The sequence below is a fragment of the Poecilia reticulata genome, chromosome 21 (genome assembly GCF_904066995.2).
Source record: "Poecilia reticulata chromosome 21, P_reticulata-male-v2, whole genome shotgun sequence".
Taxonomy (NCBI): domain Eukaryota; kingdom Metazoa; phylum Chordata; class Actinopteri; order Cyprinodontiformes; family Poeciliidae; genus Poecilia; species Poecilia reticulata.
Genome location: NC_088850.1, coordinates 7,052,679 through 7,076,061, shown reverse-complemented (window position 1 = coordinate 7,076,061; position 23,383 = coordinate 7,052,679). Strand labels below are relative to the sequence as shown.

The 23,383-nt window shown below is 39.0% G+C and overlaps 1 protein-coding gene across 12 annotated transcripts in view; it reads right to left on the bottom strand.

Moving 5' to 3' along the window:
• Positions 1–23,383, bottom strand: part of ptprk (protein tyrosine phosphatase receptor type K) — a 102,909-nt gene that overhangs the window by 58,095 nt on the left and 21,431 nt on the right. For all 12 annotated transcript variants that reach the window (XM_008397403.3, XM_008397405.3, XM_008397406.3 and 9 more), the window contains exon 3: positions 3,378–3,500. In XM_008397403.3, the coding sequence (XP_008395625.2) occupies positions 3,378–3,500 (123 nt within the window). The remainder of the gene's footprint in view (positions 1–3,377; positions 3,501–23,383) is intronic.

The following is a 23,383-nucleotide window of genomic DNA, read 5'->3' as shown; positions in this document are numbered from 1 at the left end:
AAATGCTTTGCTTTTTATAGCAATGATGGTCACTGGAATACATCCACATAAAGCTCTTCAGTTTTCTTTTAACTGTGTTGCATGGGCTATTTGCTTTTATGGGCCAAATTCATGAAATTGAAAACATGCATCTCAAGTTCAGCAGATGGGAGGAATTTGCACACATTTTGGCTTTAAGAGACTAAAGACGTTGTCCTCTCTTCAGTCACAAACACGTCAAGGCCAGAAGAAATCAAAGTGGTGCAGAAAAACGTTTTTGGCAGCACCCCTGCCTCCTATTTACTTCTTCTGCATCAAACTTGTAGTAACTTTTCTACATGTACCCAAACTTCATGGCCTAAGTAACTCTAATCGTGCTCCTCGCTCCAGCTATATGATAGCATAAATATGAGGGCTTTTTTTATAACTACAGTACACACATCCAAATCCAAGTAAAGAATACAAAAAATACAGTAAATAAATAAGTAAGCAAAGCAGGATACATTTCAACAAGCTCTGTCCAAACAATCAGGCCACAGCCTTGCTGATCTGACCAACATTCAACGCTCTTAGGGAGGTGAACAAAGGCTAATTGGACTTAGCAGCATCAGTGCTCCACAAATCAAGCTTTACTTTGACTGCACTTCAACTGACACCACCATCATTAAGTTTATAGTCAAGGTATACCAGAGAGGCTGTCAAAGCAGGTGGCTTTAATGCTATTTTTAATGATGTGTTGATGTGTTGATGCATTTCTCGCGATTCATTATTAAAACATCTAGTGACACAGTCACAGTTTTCATCTTTGTCTTTCTTTCTCTCCTCCCTTATTTGAGAAATTGCTATTGAAAGCAAGCGGAAAAAGAGGAGACTTGGAGAGAAAGGCATGCCAAATAGGTTTAGAGTGTTACTGGCTCACAACATTATGAGTCGAGAGTATCTGCTTTAGTCTGCTGAGCCTCAGAGTTTCAGCCTGTGAATGTTCAACTGGCGCTGCGCTCTTTGCCAACATAGCTTCCCAGCCCTCACCATGGTGGACTGCCAGCATCAGCCCCCAGCGAGATTACATAGATGAGTTTTAGCTCTTAAAAAATTTACTAACCATCCATGGACACTTAACACACTTAGCACTGCCTTTGGTTCAAGCAGTGATTAGTAAGTGGGACAAATAAATCTAGGTTAAAGTAAAAAAATTGCAATTGCAAACACATTTAATTTAAAAAAATATAAACTACCTTAAAAGATTATTAATTGATTAATTGTCTTCTGACATCACCCATCACCTTTGAGACGCCAAACCTTCACAGTGACACTATAAGAAGACTCGTGGAAGTTGCTAATCTGTTGTTGTGCTGAGTATTTTTGGAGCTGCCTTTTCAAATTTTGCCATGCCTTCAAGGAGAATTTAACAATCAGTTCCAACATAAACATAGCTGCCATGCCCATAGGCCAGGCATTTACTGTCATAACTGAAGACTTTCCTCTCTGGAAAAATCCTACTTAAAGGCTGCGTCTCTAATCCCCTCCGAAGTCTCATTTCCCATTCACTCCAACCACTGTTCCACACCCGGCTGGCATTATTAGCAGCCGGGTGTCAATAATGCACCCGGCTGCAAAGGGATCAGTTCATGATCCTGTACCTTTAGGCAAGGCAGTGAACCAACATCTCCAAGCCATTAACCTGCTTTGCAATCCCTCCGACCTGCTCATCCCACAAGGTTCTGGAGAAGTTAATGCTATGTTAATTCTAGCCATAGCAGATCTGCTCCCCTGGGAAAGGTGTTTAACCTCGCCGAGGTAGCAACTCTGCCTACGCTGCAGAGTGACACCACTTGGTATTTATAACATATAATGCAAGGCTGTCCACCAGTGGATATCCATGTTTTCTCATAAAGAAAAAACTACTTACTAGACACCAACCCACATTTCTAGAGAAAAACCTAAGTCTATGTGAAAGCTGAGGAGAGAAGATGTTGAAATGAACTTTTCTTTAAATGTCAGCAAAGGTGGGTTGCCATGATAACAAGCATCAGAGATAAACAAAATCATTACATTGTCATGGTAACAATGTCGTAATCTTCCCCAACAAAAAGAGGACATGAGGAAAATTAAGATAAGAAATGGCAAAGAGTGAAAGAAACTTTAACAAGAATATTTTTCATCATGTTTTGCTCTTAAAGATCACTGCTCCAACATCTCTACTTCTTTCTTTGAGATTTTAATTTGATAAAGCAAGTTATTATTTGAACATTGCTCGGCTAGTTAATACTAAAACATTTTTCGTTTAACACTGCAAAGTAGGCAACCTTGCCTGTTGGCCGCTGTTGATTAATGACCTCATATTCTGTTAATTAGACACTCGGCCCTGAGGCAGAAAGATTTAATTTCCCGTTCATCATCATTGCTGAGAGAAAAAAAAATCAACTGATTGAAGAGGGGCAGAGGAGAGAAGGAAAGGACAAGAGAGGAGAGTAAAAAGAAGGATAAGAATACTGGTTTAACGTAAAATGTCTGCATTTCAAGCCAAAGCATGCATTATAATATACGAGCAGAATTCGGAACAAGTTTCACAAATATAAATATAATTGAACAGAAGGATTTTGTCAGGCTTGGTAAAGTAGTTAAACTTGTTGCTACCAAAGTAAGGCACAGTAAGAGACTTTCAGAGAAGTCATAAAACATAGCCACAGGGTTTACGAAATGATTGATGATAGACACAAGACAAAAATGAAAGCATACTATGTTGCCCTGAAAACATGAACTTATACAGTATTTTCTCTTTTACTATTAGTGTCAGGAGGGACTTTCCTAAGTTAAAACAAAAAAGAAAGAAAGAATAAAAAGCTCATAAAATCATATGAGCTGACTCTTTGTGAAGGAATCAATGTTTTAAAGCTCTTCAACATGTCAGTTCATTAAGTAAAACGTTAACAATGCTAAATATGTTAAGTACACCTGTGTTCATGCATCACATTTACTCAACCACTAAAATGTTCAATCACATTGTTCCTAACATTTAACGTCCCTTTAAAAAGTGGAAATGAGAGTTCAGGCATAACCTTCGACTTCACTGTTATAACAACTAAAGTGAAGGATGGACGTTTCATCAAATATCCATAAATAACATTTTTCAAAATATAGATATTTTTCAGCTCTAAAGAATGACATTCATCATAGGTGCAATCAACACCTATTCTATTTTAAACTAATTAATCCAAGGACAGACGGATGTTATTGAGAATTCTTAGATTTATTTTCTAAGAGTTCAATTGTATATAGACATTTTTATTCCAATATTGTAGTTGTTGATATACTGCATGTAAATTATTGGTAAAATAATATAAATGTAATAATTTAACACAACTTAAATGTAATATATACATAAAATTGGACGGTACCTTGTGGCAGGTCTGGTGAGACGTATGGCATTTCTTGGGTGTTGATGTGTGTCCAGTCAAAGTCATCGTAAAGGTCTTGCTGGTAGTCGCACTGAGAGAAACCCTCGTCAAACGTACAGCTTCCTGCAGACAAAAAGACATAATAAAGTTGATTTAATCTGAACAGAAAGATGGCTTGCAGAAATAAAAGTTTACTTTGATACAATATTCATTTCACGCTCCCTCTTTGATTCTTTCCCGTTTGCTTTCTTTCGACAAACGTCTGTTTGCCAGAGCTCATTAAAAAAACCACCAGGAGTTCAAGCTCCATCAGTCATCACTCAAGGCCAGTCAGGATCACCTCTGACTCAAAGCAACAGAGCCTTCAGCTGATCATCTGAGCCCATCACCACAGCCCTGGGCTAACCATGTGTGAGCTGGCCGCCTCTGGCTCCGCCTTAACAGGAAGTTGGCTCTAACACAGAGAGACGTCACTTGTCCCTGACAGCTAGCCGAACCGATCGACCCGCAGTGATATGTGGCTCATGCTGGTAATATCGCTGATAGGAACAGCATGCTGGTCACTACTAGCTATCTGATTCATTGACCTAGCAGTGATGCAGAGCCTGTGTTAATAAAATGGCTGGAAGACACATGGATAAGAAAAGCCTCAATACCATCTGATTCAAGTCTTTGCCAGTTAGCGAAAGAGAGGTGTCCTTTGTGTCCTTCATGAGCTAAAGTAGTTATGGTTGGCTTGTAAAGATTTATGGAGAAATCTTCAGATTATTTTTAAATTCTGCAAAGTGAATGATGCCCCGTTTTGCACTGATGGAGACATCTTGAGTGTGCATGTATATTTTTTCTCATCTGTTCAAAAATAAAGGCATAAATGAGTCTTTTAATATTGACTGAATTTGCTTCTACCATAGCTGCTTGAGCTAAGGTAGAAATTAGAAGTGGCTCTGTATTTATAACAGATGGATTGGCTGGTAGCTGGAAACAGACCATTTTCAGGTTAACAAGCCTTTGACCAACTGGTCACATTTAAATGGCACATCAAACGTCAATAGGATGTTAATTTGTCCCAGACTTTGGAACATTTCATTGAAGAGGGAAGTGGCAAATGCACCTGGAATTTACCTGGAAGGATGAGTTATGTTGCCTTGTTTTGTCCTTTTGAGCTTCCAGGCTGTCTGTAATAAAATATGCTGGATTTTGGGAATTTTGGCAACCTATTAGAAATCTCAGAGCCAAGGATATGGTCTCCACTCTATAATACATAAAATGAGACTGCTGTTAAGTAAGTAATCCCAGCTGTTTTACAATGACTGCTTTTATACAGGGTGACGTCGCCTCTCCTTTAAATACAAATAATTAATAACCAGTCAGGACAGGAATGCTTTTAAGTGAAGTATTCTGAAACAGGAATTGACTAAAATCAGTATGGACCTTTGTAATAAAACTGATAGATCCATTTTTAAAATAACATATACTTTGTGTTGAACAAAAGCCATATAATCTCAGTTAAAAATAAGGCAGTCAAACATGAAACCATATTTGTAGCCCTCCAACCTCAATGTTTGCACATTTACATAGAAAATGCACAGCAAGAATAGCATGAATGTGAGGCTAACATCTTCGAAACCAACATAAAAGTTGAATGTTTTATTCCATTGTTTAAAAACTAATTTCTTCCAGGAACTTTTGCTTTTGGAGTCTAAAAGTCATGAAAGTAAACAAAAAAATAATAATAATAATTCATATTCCATGTTTAAAGATGACTGAAAAACTACTATAGACATAGGTTCGTGGGAGGAGGTCACCTTTAAGCATTATCAGCAACCAGTACTGTCAGCAACATAAATCTCATGGTATTCATTTAGGAGTTAAAGCTTCACTACCTGTGTCCTAAAGCAAATTGTGGCGGATGTGATGGAGAGCAGAACGACAGGCCCTCAGATACCCTGCTGATCCGAGCTCCTGCTGCAGAGGCATAGCAAGAGGTGACAGACGCCGCCAGAGGAGAAACAAGTTAACATCAAACTAAGCGACTGTCTTCGGCTGGCGGCTGCGTAGCTCGCTGTGACTCACAGCCTCACATGGACACTGGATCACATTCCTCTCAGCGACATCCTTTAATTCAGCTCCTCTTTGTGAAAATCAGTTCAGTCACAATCAGTTCAATTAAGTCTTTGTCACGGCAAGTTACCAAAAGACAGGACAAAGGGAGTGCAGCGTATACCAACATGATGACTTTTTCTTTCTTTTCTATAGCAAACGATTTATCCTATAAATAAATTTACAGCTTTTGGATTAAGAAAACTGACATTCTCCACTTTTGACGTCAAAATGTTTGTGTCCGTGTGCATGCTGTGTAAAACTGCACGATCTCTTGGTCCCCAACAGTGTGTGTCGGTTTACATCTTGCTGCCATGCAGTTCTCTCTGCGTGGTTCAAAAGAGCAACGTGTGAAACGCTGGTGAGGTTGCAAGTAGAGTTCCAGAAACATTTATTGGAAGAATGCAGATTTTGGGGCTAGAAAACCAGTGGGCAAACCTGGGTGAACACACCATCAGCACAATAAACCATCTTTCAATTGCAATATTCCTTTTTGTATTATCTGCATTCAAATGGATTGTTATTGTATTCATTTTTCTTGCCTGCTTTGTTCGACATGCAACTCAAAGTTTCTACAACCTATCATTGGAATCTGTGATAGAAGGTCACCCTGGACAGCAGTTTATTACATTGTTTACCGGCACATCAGAAAAGTAATCATTTCGATTTACACTTTACTTTTGGTGAGCTAAAAGCAGTAGGCTCTCAAACTTGTACTGTTTTTACATAGCTATGACACATCAAATACAAAAGGACAAATAAACTAAAAATCAAACCAGTGTTTTCATGTCTTTTTTTTTTTTTTTTTTTTTAAATATGATTTTGTGCAAAATTGGAACAAATCTGTTTGGCCATGTTCTGGCATTTTAGGGGCACTTAACCTTGGTTTGTATTGTATACTAGAGAGTTTTTGGTCTTCTTCCACCTCTTTAACGTTACCTTCAAACTAAACTGGCTGGATTTCAGCAGACCATGCTTTAAATTTCTGCACAGACTTTGTCAGAGGTGTTTCACCTTGGCTCAGCAGAGAATAAAACATTCCAGTGCTCCAAATTTTCATTCACTGGGTTAAGGAAATTTGTTCAAACAAAGAAAAATCCTCAACTCTTGTTTGGACATCTCAGAATGACATACTAAACACAGTATGCATGCTTGTGTGTGTGCGTGCGTGTGATTGAGCTGCAAAAATAGCATGACTATCTGCACATATACAAATATCAAGTTAGCTCGTGCATGGTCTCAGTTAACACTCCTGGCTTTACTAAATGTGTAGCCAGCAAAAGACAACACAGAATCACTGATACATGCATCTGACAGCAAATCCATGCTGCCAATAATGAGCCAAGCAGACCTTGAACTCATGTTTTGCCGTAGAGGAGGAAAAAAGAGTGAACAAAAAGCCAAAATATTAAACTTTTTTTTTTTTTTTACTACTTAAATTTGGCAGCAGGATATCTTTTTAAAATCATATTGCTGTTACTAAATCTTATTTCTCACTTTAGTGAAGCTTCATGTTCCAGTTTTTGTTCACTTAGGATGATCTAAAAATATTTTCCACAATGCTTGAATACTGAATGGGATAATTTTGTATTACTTAATTTTTCAAATTTGGAAGAGTACATAGAATAAGATCACTGCACTATGCCTTTAAAATTTAAGGTTGATAATGCCATGGCATGTAAGCTTTTAATCTTTTTCTAAGCTTTTAATCTTAATTAACAATATTTGAGTTAATTGGAGGCACGCTTGTGGATGAATTTTAAGCCAACACCTCAGACACACTGCTGCCTTGTGTGATTTCATGAAAATTAAAATTGGCCGATCAATATATCAGGAAGAGAACCTGGGAGAACTCCAAGCTTGGTTCATCCTTGCATACTATTCCTATACAACTAAAAGTGCCAAGTTCATCTGTTCAGACAATTAAAAAGGACTGAAAGCCACTTAGAGAGGAAGAAGCCAACTCAACATGATGGGTCTTCCAGTGGACAGAGAATCTAAGAATATCACCAAATTTTTTACAAAGTTATTGAAACAATAAACAGTCGGTAAGTGTGCAAGTCAGCCATCAGAACTGATTCAGTTGCACTTGTTCTGTCAGGAGGAATGGGACGAAATGTGAGCATGTGAGTCTGATATCTGGCACTTTGAAATAATTTGGTAATCTTGTCTGGCGTATAACAGAAAAAATTCTGTCTGTCAGACATTGAGAAAAAAAAAACAGCTACTGTAGGATAAAACATCATTGGAAAATGTGTATTTTGCCCTCATGAAAAATTTCAAAGCTTTATTAGAAGAGTTGGCAACACTGGCTATAAGGTTCAGCCTTTTTGTCCAGAATCTGCATTTTTCAGAATGTACTAATGGAAAAATGTGGTATAACTAATCTTTACAACAGCTTTCAAAGTGCATGCATATGCATGAGTACTTGTCCAGATGGGTCATTATTGCCACCTTCTCCTACATTGCAAGGACACACGTGCACACCCGCGTTCGCGCACAAACACACGTACAGGGCAAGAGAAAGAACGAGAGAGAAACACACGGACTGCATGTTAATCACTTCCTAATCAGCTTCTCTGATTGGTCGTCTCACTAATAAAATAATGGTGACTCATTTGCATAATAAAATAATTAGAAGGACTTGATAAAGGCTCAAGGGCAGAGACAGGAAACCATACACACAGCCACTCACACATCCACAACGACACAGGATGGCTGCAGTCTTCTCTAAAAGACTGCTGAATGGCATCAGACAACATCTGCCACCATCACTCAAAATCATTTTGCGTTGATTTGCATTGACCTCCACCTACATGAGGTGAAACAAACAAAAGCGCTTTCACTAAAACTCTTCAAAAACATTGATCTGTATGTGCCCTGGGGGTCTGGAGGGAGTCCTAGGTGGTAAGAGGGGCATTTCCCAATTGTTAGTGTAGATCAAGATTATTACTTGGCAAGGACCAAACGGTGTTACAATGGATAGTTTGATTAGTTTTTGCTCCCCCTATAGTAATCTCACTGATCTGCAGAAGAGGCAGTATTAAATCAGATCTAACAACTGCTGTGTATAAGCAGAAGTGTCATTTTTTTCAGGAACATCCTTCAGAAGGTCTAAGCTAAAAACTGAACTCATCAAATCTAAGAATCCAAAGACAACATTAGTTTCTTGGTGCAAAATAATCATACTGGGTAATGTATTACTGAAACTAAGACTGAGGGCAAGGTGATGAAATTATATAGGTACAGTGATAGTGTGACCTTGATCATATTTTAACTATAGCAGTTTTAAACTGGTATGACACTGTACTTGGCTCTAGAGTCTTACATTTATTAAACATTTGGTCACTTTTCAGATCCCACAGAAAGACACATGTCTACAGCTGGAGTAAAAAAATTTATGGATCCATTGCTTCTAATAAAAATATGCTATTTGTATTTCTTATACAATAATAATAACAGTAATAATAATAGGCAGCAGGCTGCACAGTGGCGCAGTTGGTAGAGCTGTTGCCTTGCAGCAAGAAGGTTCTGGGTTCGATTCCGAGCATCGGTCTTTCTGCATGGAGTTTGCATGTTCTCCCTGTGTATGCGTGGGTTTTCTCCGGGTACTCCGGTTTCCTCCCACAGTCCAAAAACATGACTATTAGGTTAATTGGCCTCTCCAAATTGCCCCTAGGTGTGAGTGTGTGTGTGCATGGTTGTCTGTCCTGTGTGTCTCTGTGTTGCCCTGCGACAGACTAGCGACCTGTCCAGGGTGACCCCGCCTCTCGCCCGGAACGTTGGCTGGAGATAGGCACCAGCAACTCTCTCAACCCCACTAAGGGACAAGGGTGTAAAGAAAATGGATGGATGGATGGATAATAAGCAGTCATAAGAGGCAAATCAGCAGAAATCGGGCTCTGAATTCTGAACAGGGAATCTGTTGTAAAGTTACAAGTTCATGGAGATTATTAGCATGCAAGAAATGCAACTTCAATGAAGTCGAGTTCACTACATCATTATGTCAGAATAACCTTCATGACCCGAGTGTCTTCAAATAATGATACTTTTTTTATATCAGTGCAACTTTTTTTGTATCTGTTCACACTAAAAATTCTTCAAAATCTCAGAGGACTGTAACATTGTTAGAGGTCAGCTGGTTGAAAACATCTTCACGTTTTAGCCCTGATTGTGAGCCAAGATGAAAACGTCTAAATCTGCTCAGGAATCTGAAGGGCCCAGGAGAAGACGCACTATCTCACCCTCGCAACAAATTCTGTCTATAATCTACATAAAGTACAAACCCTCTGCCTCCTTCTCACCACTCTGTCTGTCTAGTATTTATCAGGAGAGCTCTGTTTCAGTCTGCTGGCAGAGATGTTATCACCGGAGAGCAGATAAGACAACATGAATGAGGGAAGGTGAAGCAAAGGGGAAGGGTACGGAGGACGAGGAGGGAAAATGTAGCACTGGGACAAAGAAAGGGGGGATTTCAAAGGATGAAGTGTGACTATTGTAAAAAAGAAAAAATTAAATAAATAACTGAACTGTTCTTAAAGATCCAATCCAGCTACAATATAATCCTCATTTTTTAACTACTGCAATTCTGACCTCATAATTTTGAGAGCAGACCTGAAGAAGTCTTAAATTGGCCAAAAACAGAAACATTCAAATGTTCTTTATGTAGTTAATAACAGTAATGGTGATAATAACATTATTTTGGTACCTCTCTACTCTATGGAGCAACAAAACCGTCCATTTGCTTTGTTTTTTATCTGTGAACATGCTTCACTAAGTAGCCCTGAAGCTGACCATCTCAAGGACACTAATAAAGCTGTACCTTATCATTTACCCTATGTGTCGTCCCTACTTTTTATTCACTGTCTCTGCCTCTTGTTCTCTCTCTCTGGCTGTTTGAGAATAGGTGAAATTAGCCTGAAATGATACAAGGTGACATCAGAGAAGCATGCACAGGCACACACATAGACAAGCTCCCACTTGTCACGCCTCAGCGGACCTTGTAGCGCAGCGCCAAGCCATCAAAGCCAAGACCCATATACATACACACCTTGGGTGTTAAAACATACACGCCGGCTCGCGCAATCACACACTTAAAATGCACGGCAACACACCGGCATGCGTACGCACGCAGCCGCACACAGCCGCACACAGCTACACCCATGAACGCTCAGTGCAGTACTTTAATTGGAAGTGCTGAAGGCTGGAGAATTTCTCCTTCATCTCACAATGTTGTAATTGAATCTGAAACTTACATATGTGTGAGTGTGTGCTCGGCTAATTCATGGCTTTCCATTGACAGCAACAGTAAAAACAGAAATGTGTGTTTGTTCTTCTGAGGAGTCTTTCGGTCCTGCCACCCCTGACTATCTTCTCCTCTCACCTCTCTTCTCTTAATGCAGATTTTCAATTCAAATTCCAACCATCTCACTTCTTTTTTTGTGTTTGTTTTTTACAGAAAGCTCGTGATTTGGCTGCACTGACTGGGTGAAGGGACAGATGTGATTCCCACCTCTGTGTAGAAATCACATTTCACTGACCGACATGTCAGGACGAAATGAGCTTGATGGTGAACAATATTGAGATGAAGAATCCTGCTTGCTCTATTTTGAGTAATGCTCTTTGTAAAATACAATTATATAATTAATATGAACATAAATAAACTGTTCAATTTAGATGATAAATTCTGATTAAAAACATGGATTGTGCTCACGAATGAAAACATTTTTAACTTCCCTCTTATGGGATTTGCTTTTGAGTTTTCTCTTAAAAACATAATATATTAAACTTTCAGTTTCAATTCAATAATAAAAAAACAGCATCAAAATGTAACAGATTGTGTGGCTTACTAATGACCAGCTCCGCTGTATTTCAATAAAAAAAATAAGAGCTGGTGTAGAGAAAGTTACCTACGCGGCATTGCTATTCAAAAGGGTTAGTCCGATAATGGGAAGTACTTAATTCGCACTCTCTATGTTTGTTACATCAGAGACTTTAAAAAATATTGCCTCAAGGTGAGCAGGTTCAGGCTCAGTTTGACTTGAAAGGCATTTACTCTGATAAGAACGTTTGAACATGAATGAGTGTGTTGATTGGGCTCCACCTAATTACAACCATTTTTTTCACTCCCTCTTTATCAAATGTAAGGCGGGGGAAAAAAATCGGAAACTTTCCAGAACTCCAAAATTACTTTTTTTTTTTGATAATAAAGTAATTAATTAAGTTTTTTATTATATTGTTGGCCTTTTTCCCCAACTATTTTCAAGTATCTCATGTCGCCTTGTGATAACAAAATGAGCGTCTTGCTTTTGAACCTCTCTTTAGTTGGATGTTTTTCACCATTTGTGAACACTTTATTGGCTTAATGATTAGGTGATTAATCAAAGCAGTAATCGTTACTTGCAGCCCTTCAGCACACTCTCATCTGAGAGGCTGAAACAAACGAGTGTCTCCTTAATTACAGATTAATCATATAATAGTTTCAGCAGTAGGACTAGTAGACTTTCATTACAGATTAATACGCTGATCATTTTTCAACAAACTAGGCAATCCTAAGGAATATAGATGACAAACATTCTTAAATTACCCACTAAAATTAAAAAAAAAAACATGCCACCTTTGTTTAGTGTCTTCATTAACTCCATTAAAGTTTAAATTCCGCATGGCAGCAACTTAATTAAACACACTAAATAATCTGTTTACAGTCAATAGGACACTTGACCTGGAAATACATCACTCCTTAATGGCAACACCTTCTCAGTACGTCCTCCTTTATTTTTTATGTTATTTCATCTGAGCTGCATGTTTGTTGAAATAGCTGAGAGAGCGGGTCAAAACCTTCCACAGACGCTATCTTTATGATATTCACCTCTCTCTTGCCCTTTTGCTCTGTATCTGTCCGCCCATCGTTAATCTCTATTACTATTCAAATGGTGACATTTAAAGCAGCGTCACTTGCTGACCGACTGGCTGCCAGATAAGGCAGAAGAAAAAGGGGACTAGAGATGGAGAGATGGAGAGGAGGCCTGTTTTGTTCAGAGAACATTGGGAAATCTTCCTCACCTCTCCATTACCTCCCCTGTCCTCAAGCTTCCCCGCCTGTAAATGAGTTCACCCAGGAGCCCTAAGCAGAGTCAGATTTCCCCCCATTCTCAGGAAAGTTGAACCATCGCCTCCTTTTTTTTTAGCGTGTTTGTTCACCCATTTACCTCTCCACACACCCACTGCTCTGTTTATTGTCTCCTTGCCAGGGCTGTGCAGTATAAAGTTTAGTGCCACTTTAGTTCTTCATTGTCAGATATAACGTTTCAGGAATGATAAAATACTTCCATGTTTTGCCCCATTTTGTACCAGTGACAAGAAAAATGAAACAAAGAAGTTTTATGGCTCACAATTAAGTGCCAAGATGACTTCAGACGTCAGTGGCCTATAATGACCCATAAAACATCTTCACAATTAGATTAAATATCAGGATGTGTCATTCTGAATGAGTCAGGGGGGAGAAATTACTTTGGCTTTAGTCAGCACTGGGCTTAGCTTAGACCCGAGAGTGCAGCTCTTCAAAAATCCCTAAACAACAAGTCTCAACTGGCTGCTTCTCCCCACTCTTCCCCCTGCACACTTGACCTCAAGAATGCTGACTGGCTGATTCACCACAGACACTCAGGCTGCATAAACTACAACCATATTATGACTCAAAGAGGAAAAAATTCAGGAAGGCAATTAATAATGTATTGCAGATCTGCTTGCCAGGCATCTAAACAAAAGTGATCTGCAATTCTGAAGGGTTTGAGGTTTTACTACACAGCTCAAAGAGTGAGAATGTGAGAATCAAGGTGGGTGAACCTTTCCCACAGAGTTATACAAATGCACTGAAAAGGGATCAATGCTGAACAGAATGGGGTCAGAATAATTGTTGGCAGTACGCGGGGCTGGATTTGGGTGGAGCACAAGCTGCTACACCTGAACATAATCGCATGCCGCCAAAGCCAACAAAGCTTCTTTACACTGCAACACTAAACCGTTCAGCAGAGTCCCTGATAGCTCACTGATAAGTCTCCAGGAGAATGCATTCAAAATAATGCTTTATCCTCTGAAGAGTATTCAAATGAGCCAATCACAGGGGCAGGCATGGGGCAGTTATTTTATAAGCCAATCAGGGCATGGCTGAGGTTTTTGGACTGGAAAACAAGTCTGTTGTGGCCGAGATAAGAGCAGAACAAACACACATTAAACACTGACCCTAACAGACACACTCAAACTGAAAACACACAAGGTAAGTAAGGCCAAATGAAGAAGGACAGTGGAAGTGAGAAGGACAGGGGGGAAAATATGATGAGGAGGGAGAGTCTGAGGAGATGGAAACCCTGCAGTGAATTCAGAAAGAAATCCCATCCAAGAGATATAAGTAGGTTAAATCAGAAGCGGCTAGCTTAGCAAGTCAGCACTGAGGCCAATGACACACTGAACTGCCTGGCTGACTTCTCCGATTGTCCAGCAAGCGGGTTCAAAGGCTGCCTGACTGATTTACTGACTGACTGGCGGGTGGGTCGGATTTACTCTATCCTGTGTTTGTGCAGCTGAAGCAGTTCTGTTGTTCAGCCTGTCCGACAAAAAGCAGTTCTCCCCGCTGACACACAAAGAACAACCTGAAACAGCACTAATACTGGAGAGATCGGCAGAGATGAAGAGAGGGAGAAAAGACACAAATAAACACATGAAAAAAGCCTCTAGAATATCTAACTTCAAAGCAGAAAAATTGCCTAAAATAACAATTGAAAAATGTTTCTGGGACTTCTGTAACCAATAACAATCAAATATGAAAAAATAGCGTGTCAAACCAGCTCTTTTATCTGCAGTTGTGACACAGTTCTGTCGAACAACAAAAGATACCTAACGATAGCATTTACTGTCCTGGAGGAAATTTACTTTTTGCTGTGAGCACAGAAAGAGAACAATGCACAACGCTGGAAACCATAGGGACTCAAACAAAGGAAATAACATACAAATGGGAGTAACATGCAAGGAAGCCAGAGACCTACCAATGCATGTTCTGAGAGTGTCTGGAGAGATAAATACATATCATACGTTCCAGTTAGAGTGTTAGGTTGTCTCTGGTGAGGCTCGAAAGTGGTCCACGTTCATTGCAAAGGGGCATAAATAAAAACCACAACTTTTGTGTGTTTAATATGAGTGAATACAAATAAATATTAATACATAAACAAATATACTCAAAGGATTATTTCTATTCTAATTTAGGTATATTTTTTTCTTTTTGGTTCCTGGAAAATGCTACTGCAACATTTGTTTTACTTATTGAATTTATTGCAAAGAAAGAGCAAAAATAAAAGTTCCCTTTCAAGAAATAAATTGGCTTAATAACTTTAAATATAATTATTTGTTGTAGATTAACCGAGTCCAAAAAGAATCCTTGACCCAGAATCTTTCAACAGATGTCACGTAGAAAATAATTTCTCTTTTGATACGTTGCCTATAAAAAGCCAATTTTAATGGATTAGGATGTCAAACTTCAGCCTGTTTCGGGGTCTTCTCCAGTTGCCATTTAAGTCATAAAACCAAAGTTTTTCTTTTAACAAACTATATATTTTTGCTTCCAACTTGAGTTTTAATTCTACAAACAAAGGTGAAACCAAATACAGTTAACGTGAACACGGTTTCTCCTTTGTCCCTTTACTTTTTCGCACACATATAATCAGACATAATAGCCTGGAGACTAGCGCGAGTACATTCTGCACAGAGTGGATGAATACATTATCGCGCGTGTTGTCACCTTCAGTTTTAAAATGTGGTCAAACATCACTTACGGGCTGAAAGAGCTTGGGTCTGGAGACGTAAAGGGAGCGCAACAGTGACAGGGAGAGAAAGACGAGACGCCCTCCACTCCCTCCTTTCACAGCATGTGTGTGGTAAATGAGTTTTGGGAGTTCTTGTCTCTTTACGATAGCTGTAACTGGCCTGAGGACAGCTGTTATTACACTTCGCAACAGGGAAATGTTGTGTGTTCAGTCCAGGAGAAAGACACTGTGTGATAATGATTTCTAGAGAAAGACAGTGAAACTTTATGGTCATGTACTTTGAACTCTTTGCTTTAAGTGTAAAGATATTTAAAGCCAGTTTCGTAAAATGTGTACACCAAATAATTCACCTATATCTAGTTGAACAGGCCCTTATCTGGCTGACTTATAAGGGAACAAAGGCCAGATACTTATCGGTTGGTTAATAGGTTTGTGAGTATCTAGTCGTAGTTAAATGACGAAGCTCAGTGCAGGAAATAAGTCCAACCAGTTTCTGACTAACATTCAGGTTATAAAGCACCGCCTCGGGGTTACTCAGGTTTACAGACGGATGTAAAAGCACACAAACCCCAGCACAGACACTAGACACCATTGTTAGCCGTGCCTCTTCTCTTGTTTCTTTGTGCCTGTCTGCATTTATGGAGGTCAGATAACAAATAAAAGGGCTTGGTCTAGCGCTTACTAATAAAAGACTTCTCTAGGCGGTTGAGGTTTTGAAATTTTTTCAAATATAAACACACCTTGTGTGACGCCACAAAGAACTTACTAAACTGAAAGTAATTTAGATATCCATTAATTTTGCCATTTTTTTTTATGATTACGAAAAATGTCTGTTTTACTGACCAACCATCATTAACTTAGAAATATTAATGCTTATTACAATCATCAGCCTTTACAGCAGTGAATTACTTTACATTATGCTTTCACTTAGTTTTCCTTTACCTACGAGTCAGGATCGAAGTATGTAAGAATAAATCTACAGAAAAAAAAAAAAAAACTATGTTAAATTGAGAAAGACAGGCTTGCGTTACATAAAATGTTAGTCCTCTACAGTTTGCAGATACACTAAAATCTTGTCAGCGTTGTAAAAACGTCACCTTGACTTTTACTCAAACTGACAGGAAACACTGTCCCTTGTAAGTGGAAAATGTTTCCTGACCTTGACAGAGTACCCAACCATTGAATTGAGGGCATTATTGCATGAGTGAATCTCTCGTCATTGTTCTGGCAACAGGAATGGAAAATGTCAAGTAATACAATGCTCTTTAAAGCAGCAAAAAGATCTCTTAGAATACAAGGGTTCTGGGATACCATGAGAACAGCGATAAAATCTAACGTGAAAAAAAACAACAACAAAAAATGTTATTAAAGAAAGACATGGATAAAGAAAACCTTTACACGAATGTCGGCCATATGCATGACCCCAAAATGTCCATTTCTTGGGAAGTGTTTGTTTTTTGCTTCATTTCAAAAGGAATGTGGGCTATTGCTCCAGGGCATCAGACTGTTTCATCAAGCATGGCCTCCTATTAAGTTGGCCCCTGTATGTTAAAGTCATGGGAAAAGACAAGAGCCTCAGAGAAACAAATACACAACAAATCAAGGACCTACAAAGCAGACATGACCACAAAATAGAAACATACGTCGAATACGAAACCCTATTTACTCTTTGTAGCATCACTGCTAGCATTTCAATGTTGTAAAATATGAGTGTAAGTTGTTACATTTGCACTTTAATTGGTTAAATGGTTTTAAAATAACATCTAACTTTTTAGAATAATTTATGACTCCCAAAGTAGTATTTTTGCTTTCAGAAGTACATTGTTGCTAGTCATTAAAACACATATAAACAACCTGCCTAACTAAAATTCTTATTCATATCTACCAAGTTAGCTCAGAAATTACAGCAAATGCATCTAATTGTTTAATTAGTGAGTGGCATGCTTTAGTCTATCTTGGATTTTACAAACAGCAGCTGCACATTTCATGCAATCCATCCCAAGTTTTGCTTTGGGTTATTTTGTGACCTTTTGGTCACAAAATAATTTGTCAACCATCTAAATGGTTGACAAATTCACAACTGGAGTCACGTCTATAAAAGGTGTTAATTCCTTACTAAAATTCTCAAACATCTAAAACATTTACAGAACAACTAAAGTTATAGGGTGTTTATATTACACAAAGCTGGATTCTGATAAGGTGACTTCTAAGAGAAGTCGAATGCATTAATTTGCAAGGGAAAATATAAGCTTTGATCTTCAAGTGACAGCGAACTGCTCTTCTGAAGCTTTGTGGTTCTACCGACAACTGAATAAAGAAAACCTCTATCTCAGTAACAACATACCTCTTTGGTTGCTTGTGTTTGTCAACGAGAGAGTTGGTCTGGACCTTTTAAACTTTCCCACAGTTTCATCCTTATTAATATTTGTTCCCCTGTCACATGTGCACCCATTTTTTTCTTTTGTTTAATATACATCCCCTCACAATCACAGGCTTTCAGTCTCATTGTGGCATGTACCCACAATAAGTGCCAAGCAATTAACACTGTTTGTGTTCATTTTGCAAACAGGTTGGAACCTTGATAATAGAAAACAAGCACAGGCAGGCCACATTTCATTTACATCTATCTATGCTTTTTCAGTCCTCCCCTCCTCATGATCATTCATCACTCCTGTCATGACCACTAAACGCTCACAAACTCCACCACATTCTGTCCCCTCGTTCCTCCATGTCATCCTTCGTAGCAGACAGGCAGAAAATGCTGGTTTCTCTTTGGCTCGTCTCACAGGGAAACCATTGGGTGTTATACAACATCCCAACAATCATCGCTCTGTTTGGTTGTTGACTTGTGTCTGAGCTGAACTTGCGCACACAAACAAGCCGGGCCGCTCTGTCTTACTCCAAAGAGAACGACACACAGGCGAACTCAGAGCGCAGTCTTTTTCTTGCTCACATTAATGAAAGTAATTGAAGTGGACAAGGGGCTTTGTAATTCTGAGAGAGACAGTGAGAGAGCAAGAGGTCATCTCCTTTAACTGTCCACTTCTCTCTGCCTCCTGTTCTGCAGGCAAAAGGGGGAGGGAGGACTGGACAAGGGAAGAAAAATAGAATAAAACTGATAGTGACAAAAGAGGAAAGAAAAGAAGACTGAATATGTGGAAAGAGGAGCTCAAAGTTATAGCCAACATCTTGTATCCAAACTCAGAAAGTACTCAAAAAGGTCAGATTTTAGAAAAAACACTTCTAAAAATATGACCACAAGAATCATAAGCTGGTACAATTGTGAAGTTTAGCCTTTCGATAGAGTGGCTTACGTAAAATCAATCCAACTTCAACTTTTTCACAAGCAACTATATATATCTTCCTGGGATGTTAGGTGATAGATCAACACAAGTGCATAGTCGTGAACTAGAAAGAAAACAATTTATGCTTTAAATCTTTTTTCTTTAAAAATTTAAACCATGTATGTATTTTCATGAGTTAGTACTTTGCTGACCATTCTTTCCAACACAGCTCACACGCCATCATATGGAATGGATAGTTCCACTTCTTGATGTTTATGTTAAAGGAGTTATTTTGTTTGCAGGTGAACCTCAGCCAAAGTCTCGAGTTTTTCCTAGCTTCTCATCAGCTTTCAATCACCATCCTTGACCAGTTTCCCTCACCTGATTAAGAAAAAGAGACCCCACAGCATGATGCCACCATTTCTATGCTTTACTGCAGATCCTGTGTCCTTAACGTGAGGTACATTGACAGTTTTCTGGTTGTGAGTACAGAACTCATGTGCTCCAACATGAAATCCAAAGAACCTACTTTGTGGCTTTAATTTGATTTTAAGAAGCCGAAGTTGTAGGCATACATTAACAAGACACTGAAAATGGCATGCAGAAAGAGATTTTCTAAAAAACAGGAAAACCTATTGATGGATGACTGGTGGGCTGTTTGGATCTAGATTATTGGAATAAAGTAATATGTTACTGGTGCTACCTGAAGAGGGAAGGCAGCACAAACAAAACGAGACATGTGTGCGGCCATGCCCAAAGGGGCAAAAGTTCATGCAATCAGGACTAAAAATGTGCCAGTGTTCTTCAATATGTCTCTCAAAATACATGAGTGTGTATGAGGCGATGCGCCGAGGGCATTGTGTTAAATCCACTCAGCTAGACGAAGAAACTAAAACAGTTTTCTTGGACTGAAGATGTAGCCACGGGCCATGTGGAAGGTTATGCATGTGTGTGCTGCCCTGAGGGTTGTGTGATTGTGTGTTAGTGGGATGGATTGCTTCATGCCTGGACTGACATGAAAGGTAGAAGGATAGATTGAGCATGCCCCCCCCACACACACACACACACATACATGAACTGTCAAGGAAAGGCTCTTTGGATGTGGGGCATGAAATGGATGGACTGAATGAACTTCCCTCTCTTTAAGAACAAATCCATGAGATGAAGCCATACAAACACAGATATAAGTTTGGAAACCGGTACTATTCACTGTGTTTTAAGATGAAGAAGGTGAGAGAATTATTCATTTAAAAAAATTTAAAATATGCCTTATTTTACCATTTCGCAATAAGGTTGTACCACTTTGATGATGGGAATAAAAACACAAAAACCATTGTGTGCAAAAATAAAATAAAAAAACAGGCACTGCAACGTAGCTTGTACCCCTATGTTAAAACAGACAAAAAAATAATGTTGACGTTTTAAACAGACTACAGCATCTCATATTAGTATAGTACAGTTAGCACGGTTAATATAAAACGTAGCTCTCCCTGTGTGTATATTCTAAAGAAAGTGAATCCTTATCCTAACTGTTAGATTTGCAAATGATTGTCAACATTTATAAATCAAGCATGTTCCATGACAGAGGCAGAACAAAGACATAAAAAAGTAAATATGACCGAGTAACAGCTATAAGTATTGCTCCCTCTCGCTGTCTCACAGCCTGACCAAATATGTATAAAAACTATCTGTAAAAAACACAACTTATTTTTATACAATTTCTTCCACTTCTGTGCTTCCTCCGACTGCATTTGGAGCACATTGCTGTTAGAGAAAGCAGCTAACATCTCTTCTTCACTCAGAAACAGAGCTCACATCTTAAATAAGTGAATGCAACTTATAGCATTTAATGTATTGCATTCATTGACTTAAATAATAATTCGGTTTTATTTAGCTTCCAACTGTCCAAAGATTAAGCAACACCTCTCACTAACTGATTTGTCTAGTAATTAAAACAATTATTTCAGAACTACATAAAGGTGCTTGGATTGAAGGAATTTACACTTTTGGTAAAAGTAGAGATAAGTTAATATAAATCTTTTGGAAAGTTCTTGTCTTAACTGGGACCCCATATTCAACCTGATGTGGTCAACAAAATGTAAAATAATTTTTTGCATATGATTGGTAATATGCAATGATGATCTTCACACCATCAGCAGAGTTTTTAAATGGTAAAAAGTGTCAACACTGCATTTATAATAAGACTAGCTGTTATCCCCAAAGCACCCAACTGGTCGATGTGCTTCGTCTCCCACTGATCTTTGGAATATTAAAAGGGTGAATCTGTTGGTAACAGCAGAAAAGCTAAATTGAGCACATTCCTCAATACCGACTGAGTCTGATTTCATTATAGATAAATCAGATTAATCTATTCAATCTCTTTTTCTTCCAATCTTTCGGGGCCTTTTTCACTTCTTTGCTTTTTTTTCTCCCCTATTTCTATATGTTTCCTTTCTCGTTTTTTTCATTCTGTCCATTTCTTTTGAGATCCTTTGCATTGCATTTTACCAGATCTGACTTTTTTCATGTCTGCCATTCTGTGTATCAGCTTGCCTGTCGGTCTAATATAATAAGTACGGACACAGCTGAGGAGTGGCAGTGCGAGAAGAAAGGAGTGTGTAGTGGGGAGAATCCAGCGGGAAAGAGGAGAGGAGCATAAAAAAAGGTGCTGTGTTAAAAAGCTGAGTCCACCACAGCAGTCACAACAAATTCATCTCTCCCTCTTCCCGTTCTTTCCTTCTTTTGCAATACCCTCACTTTTATACAAGCTGGCCTCAGTAATACAATAAAGGACTTGGCTCAGCTCTGTGTGTCAGCATGCAGGAGTGAGTGTGTGAAACGTGTGGGTGTGTGTGCGTAAGGTAGACGACACCTCTTACTCCCTACTCTCCGTCTCATCATTGCAGCTGTTCCACAGAGGTGTGTTTCAATATATCACCCTGTCACACGCACACACATACACACAGACACGGTCCCTGCTTAATAAGCGGTATTCAGAGCTCTTGGGTTTATAGAAAGCTGAAACTGCACTCCTACACAAAACTGGAGCCTTTCTAACTTTCCTTCATTTCTTTCTTTATGCCCTTTATTCTTTTTTGTCTTTGTTGCCATTTTTTTCCCCCATTTATATCTCTTTTCATTTCGGTTCCTTTCTTCTGGTCCTTCTTTTTGAAGTTCTTTTTAATTTATTCACTCTCTTATTCCACAATGAATAGCTTTCCTTAAAGCAAATTCTTCCCTATTTACACTATTTGTATTCTAGAAAAAGTAACAGTTGGATAAAAGGAACGAGAAAAGCTAGGACAACCTACAAAACAGCAACACCATCTTTTCCAGGGAAAAACTGGGTTCTGCGACTCGTCCATTTGTTACTTTAGTGTAACACATGCCTAAACATTACTACAGAGTAAACACACACCCACATGGCAAAAAAACCTCCCCTTCAGTTGCAGAATCCTTCAGCAGGGCAGCGTGCAGCACCGCTCTGGAATGGTCTGAGACGTGTGACAAAAAGAAGTCTGAACTGATCTCGTCTCAAAAATCCCCAAGTCCCAGTCCAATCAAACAATCATGGGATAAGTCAGTACAAGCCCAAACCACAGAGGCCCAACAAAACAATCCACAAGATGCTAAGTAGCCTCTGCCAGACACTGTTGGAGAGCCCCTCAAGACTCTGTGTTGATGCTCCACTGGATTACAGTTCATTTGGTTCCATCAAAGGGAAAGGCACTAGATTAAATAATGTTGTTGTGGTTCAAAGGTGTGGATGCTCTGATATATCAAGCTTCGCCTATCTCTTCCTCTGACTGTCAATAAAATATTGCAAAGCTCAGTGTTTTTTAAGTAAATTCAGATATCTCATGAGCTGTACTTATTAAATAAAATTAAATATACTGAAATACTTGATATATTAAGCAGCACTTGAATGTTATATGTACGACACAAGCACTTTACATGCGAACTTAAAACATGGAAAAATATTTAACTTATGGAGAAATATAGAAATGGATTAGCAGCTGCTAGTATCACATTTCTTACTGAGTCAAACAGGGCATAGTTTTAATTTTCAGGACTGGAGTGTCATATGTGAAATAACATACACTTCTGTCTCCAGCCTTCAGAAAATGTATCTGACTTTAACTGTCCTCCATGCTCATTCAAATGATTAAAGGTATTCCATAGTTTCCGCTACCTCCTTTCGTCACTCAAGGACATTGAAATTTTCATACTAAGGGACGTTTAAACACTGTTTACTACAATAAAACGCTTTTGTATCATTTGCTTCGCTTCACAGCAAAGCATCACGTTATGTGCGAGCAATCTGTCAGTGGTCTGCTGACTTTCAAACATGGGGCGGAAGGAGAAAGGAGGGAAAAAAAGAGGAAAAAGAGCAAAGAAAGAGCCAGAGGAGGAGAGTGGACACCTGGATGGGTCCAGAAGCTCTGCAGGGTGTAGGGGAGAAATCAAGAAGACGGGAGGATGGGTAGAAGGGTGGGCACTTTCTTTCAGCTGTTTCCCATATGGGTGAGTATGTGTGTGTGTGTGTGTGCGTGTGTGTGTGTGTATATGTGTGTGTGTGTGCGCGTGTGCGTGTGTGTGTGTGTAGGGTCCATATGTGCATTAGTGCTGGAGGAGTTGAACAGGGGGGCTGCCAGATGGACAACACACACACACACACAAGTGACAGTTTCCGCCCACTATCATCATGCAACTAGAGTTCGGCAGTTCTTCTCCATGCAAGGAGCATGCATACAGTATTCTCACTTTTGAGGCTTCGACTTATGAACAGAAGGTGTTCTTGTTCAGC